The 3,702-nt window shown below is 67.7% G+C and overlaps 1 protein-coding gene across 1 annotated transcript in view; it reads right to left on the bottom strand.

Annotated features, from left to right (window-relative positions):
* B4GALNT4 (beta-1,4-N-acetyl-galactosaminyl transferase 4) overlaps nucleotides 1–1,398 on the bottom strand; it is a 12,542-nt gene extending 11,144 nt beyond the window's left edge. Inside the window, 7 exon segments of the mRNA XM_014534011.1 lie at nucleotides 120–219; nucleotides 397–497; nucleotides 565–655; nucleotides 737–832; nucleotides 909–1,004; nucleotides 1,215–1,318; nucleotides 1,371–1,398. Coding sequence (XP_014389497.1) covers nucleotides 120–219; nucleotides 397–497; nucleotides 565–655; nucleotides 737–832; nucleotides 909–1,004; nucleotides 1,215–1,318; nucleotides 1,371–1,398 — 616 coding nt within the window.
* Nucleotides 1,399–3,702: the final 2,304 nt, after the last annotated feature.

Consider the following 3,702-nt stretch of genomic DNA (forward strand, 5'->3'; position numbering starts at 1 on the left):
CAGAACCCCAGGCAGAGGGAGCCCGGGGGCGGGGCTCAGGGCCTGCTCCTTGGGGATGGCGGTGTGCAGGGCAGCCGGATGCAGCGTGATGTCACCCAGGCCCTCACGCACACGCATGCACACGTGCGCACGCGCACTCCCAGCCACTCACCGCCTGGGCTTGGACGTCTGGGAGCTGAACTTGGTGAACTCTCCAGGCGCCGTCCACTCCGAGCCAGTCTGGGGGTTGGAGGGGGTCACCCGGTCCATGGGAGCACCAGCCCCACCCCACCCCATCCCACCCCACCCTGTCCCTAAGATGCTGGAGGAGACGGGACTGAGGCCACAGGAAGCCCAGCGGAGAGAGGCAGGTGTGGATGGAGGGCAGGGCTGGGGTCAGGGCTGGAGTGGGGGTACCTTGCCCACAAAGGCCACCAGCTGGGCACCTGCCGGGCTCTCATTTGGGCTCAGCCAGAACTCAGAGTTGTCGTCGGAAGCCACAGAGAACTGGACGTCTCCTAGGGCACAGGCCGGGGCTCAGGAGCTGTGGGCCTGCGGGACGCCCCCCCGGCCCGCCCCCCGCACCATCTCTCGCCGGGTGGAGGAAGCCGAAGATCCGCAGTCCGTAGTTCTTCCACTTGGGGGACACAGCCAGCTTCTTCACGGTGGTGCGCGCCTGGGGGCAGCGACCTCTGACGTCAGTGCCCCCTCACCCCACCCGGGAGCCAGCTGTCCCCTGCACCCCCCCCCAACTCACGTGAGGGAACAGCGGGAAGTGCAGGTTCCTCCTCAGATGGCCCACGGCGCCCCCGCACCAGTCCTCGAACACGTGCAGGTTCACCTGCCCTTTGTACTGGGGGGGAGGGGGTCTTACTTTCCACACCGACCCCCAGCCTCCCCCCTCCGGCCATGCAGGCTGCAGAGCTCACCTCCTCCCGCCAGGGGGGTGCTTGATGCGTGAGGTTCAGGGGGGGCGGCCCTCCAGCTCCCCCAGAAAACAACGCGTTCAGGTCCTGGCTGTTGGGCTACAGGAGAGAAAGGGCACAGGGTCGGAGCTGGGAAACGTCCCATAACCACACCCCTGCCCAGCACGGCCCAGGACTCAGCCCGGCGGAGTGCAGCCCCCACGCCCACGCGTGCCCACGTCCGGGCCGCACCCTCCATGCACACAGCCCACACGGTGGCCGCAGGGTCCCGTGTGCAGAACACAGGTGCTCGCCCCCCGCCCCGCTCACCGCCTGCTCCTCCTCGCGACTCTCGCTGGAGTCCTCTGCCCTCTGCGTGGACAGGGCAGCCCGGACCCCCCGGCCGTCTGTCACACCGCTCAGCTTCTCACCGTCTGGGGGGGACACACGGGGTGTGGCCAGGGCCCAGGCTTTCTCCAAGGCTACAGCCCTGCCGCTGGGTCAGGCACCCCATCCCACATGGCTGGGCCAGGGCAGGAAGGCCAGTGTCTCCTGCTGGGGCCCCTTCTCCCTGCCGCTCCTCTGTCTACCAGCCGCCCCCCCAGCTTCATTGGGACAAGTACTGGGTCCTCTCCCCACATCCCGCAGGGGGGGGCGGGGGGCTAGAGCCTCTGCCTGGCCTTCCCAGCCCCTGGCAGCTGAGTGAGGGAGCAGTCAACCCTTAGTGTGCACGTGCTAGTGTGTATGTGCGCACACACCATCTGGCCATCCTCATCAATGGCTCCACCTCCAGGAAGACGCCCAGGGCTGCCCTGTGCCCTCAGCACTTTTCCCGTGCGCTGGGATGTCTTGGAAGCCTCTTTCCAGAACGGAGCGCTAGGGGTTGGCTAGTGCCGGAGCTGGTTGTCTGGAGGCTAAGCCACCCCAGCCGTGGCCATGCCACCTGCTGCCCCTGAGGCGGGGTCTGGGACCAAAGGAGGCCTGGCACCAGCCTGGGCAGCGGAGGGACAGGCACGCTGGGCTGGCTGCTGGCAGGTGCGAGGCCCGGGAGGCCCGGAAGGGACACTGTCCCTGGGGACCGTCCCCAGGTCTGACTGGACGGCTCCAGTTTCACGACCCCCCACCCCCGCCCCTCCTGGAGCACCTCCCGGGGACCCCGACCCAGGAGCCCCCACTGCTCCAGGGCCAAGCCTGGGCTTTCACATCCATGCCCGTCCCTCAGTCCAGACCCCCCTGGACTCCAGTGTGGACACAATCGTCTCGGGCCCCGTCTCTGGGGAAGGTGGCCGCCTGTGGTCTCCCGTCTGAGAGACCCTGTGGCACCTGCCCCCTGGTCCTCACCCCCGTCTCTATCCAGCCGCGAGGTGAGCCCCCAGGGCCTCCCAGCCAATCCCACAGCCTGGCCCGAGGCTCACTCCCGCCAAGCTGTCCGTGGGCCTTGGGGTGCAGCGGGGTCCCCTGCAGGGCTCAGCCCCAGCCCAGGTCCACACAGGCCCCCAGTGCACGGCCTGCGGACCCCAGGAAGGTAGCCGCCCGGGGGAGTGACGGCCACAGACCCGTCAGGATGGGCCTGTCCAGCTGCTGCCCTGGAAGGTGCCCACGAGGCTTAATCGTCCAGGACCCTGAACAGCTCCTGCCCACCCGGTTCCATGGTCTCAGAAGTGGGGTTCCCATGCCTCCACCCCTCCCCTTTGCTGAGTTAGACTCCCTGGCTGAGCAGGAAGCTGGTTGGGGAGGACTGTGGTTGCTCAGAAAACCACGCAGGCGGCTCAGGCAGGGGCTGGTTTTGCTCTGTGTCCTCGGGGGTCCTGCCTCATGTACTGCTAGTTGGGGTGTCCCCAGGTCACGCTCGGGGGTCCTGCCTCATGTACTGCTAGTTGGGGTGTCCCCAGGTCACGCTCGGGGGTCCTGCCTCATGTACTGCTAGTTGGGGTGTCCCCAGGTCACGCTCGGGGGTCCTGCCTCATGTACTGCTAGTTGGGGTGTCCCCAGGTCACGCTCGGGGGTCCTGCCTCAGGTGCTGCCAGCTGGAGGGGCGGTGGTGGCTCTTTTAGGAGCTGAGCAGCGCTGGAGGCCTCGAGCGCCTGGGTCTGTGAGGCCGGGTGTTGGGGACACCACAGGGGGGGCAGAGGGGCCTCAGCAAGTGGGGGTGCGAATGAGGCCTCAGCAAGTGGGGGTGCGAATGAGGCTGAGGCAAGTGGGGGTGCGAATGAGGCTGAACGGGGAGGTTTGGCCCGGGGGGAGGGGCCCCGATGTGATGAGTCAAAGTCACTCTTCTAAGTCTTTGGGAGGCAAGACGCTCACCCCGGCCCCGGCCTCAGGAGGCCTCACTGCCTTGAGGGCCGGCAGCCTGCTGCATGCTTCCTACCCTGAGGTGCTCCCCTCCCCTCCATCCTCCTCTGGGGCTCCAGGTATCCTGTCCCCCCTCCTCATCGCACTCCGGGTTTTCCTGCTGTTGGAATGCTACTCCCCAATCTGTCAAAGGTCACCTCCTCCAAGAGGCCCCCCAGGATTCCCCTGGCTCTTCCCCGCTGGAGTGTGAGTGCCAGGAGCCTGGGCGAGTTCGCCCAAGGCTGTTCCCCAACGCAGCCCCAGATCCCAGGTCACCGGGGCACCCCCTCTAGGGAGCCTTCCAACTGACGGGTCAGCTCGCCCCAACCTTCCCCCCACCCTCCAACCCCCCGCCCCGCAGGTGGGGAAAGCAAGGCTCCGCTACGGACGCGGGCAAGTGGCTGAAGCAGCAGCCGCCCGGCTCCTGGAGGTCCCAGCGGCAGGGCCTGCGGGGACCCCTCCGGGAGCCCCGTAACCCTGTCGCTCC

The sequence above is a fragment of the Myotis brandtii genome, unplaced genomic scaffold (genome assembly GCF_000412655.1).
Source record: "Myotis brandtii unplaced genomic scaffold, ASM41265v1 scaffold1236, whole genome shotgun sequence".
Taxonomy (NCBI): Eukaryota; Metazoa; Chordata; class Mammalia; order Chiroptera; family Vespertilionidae; genus Myotis; species Myotis brandtii.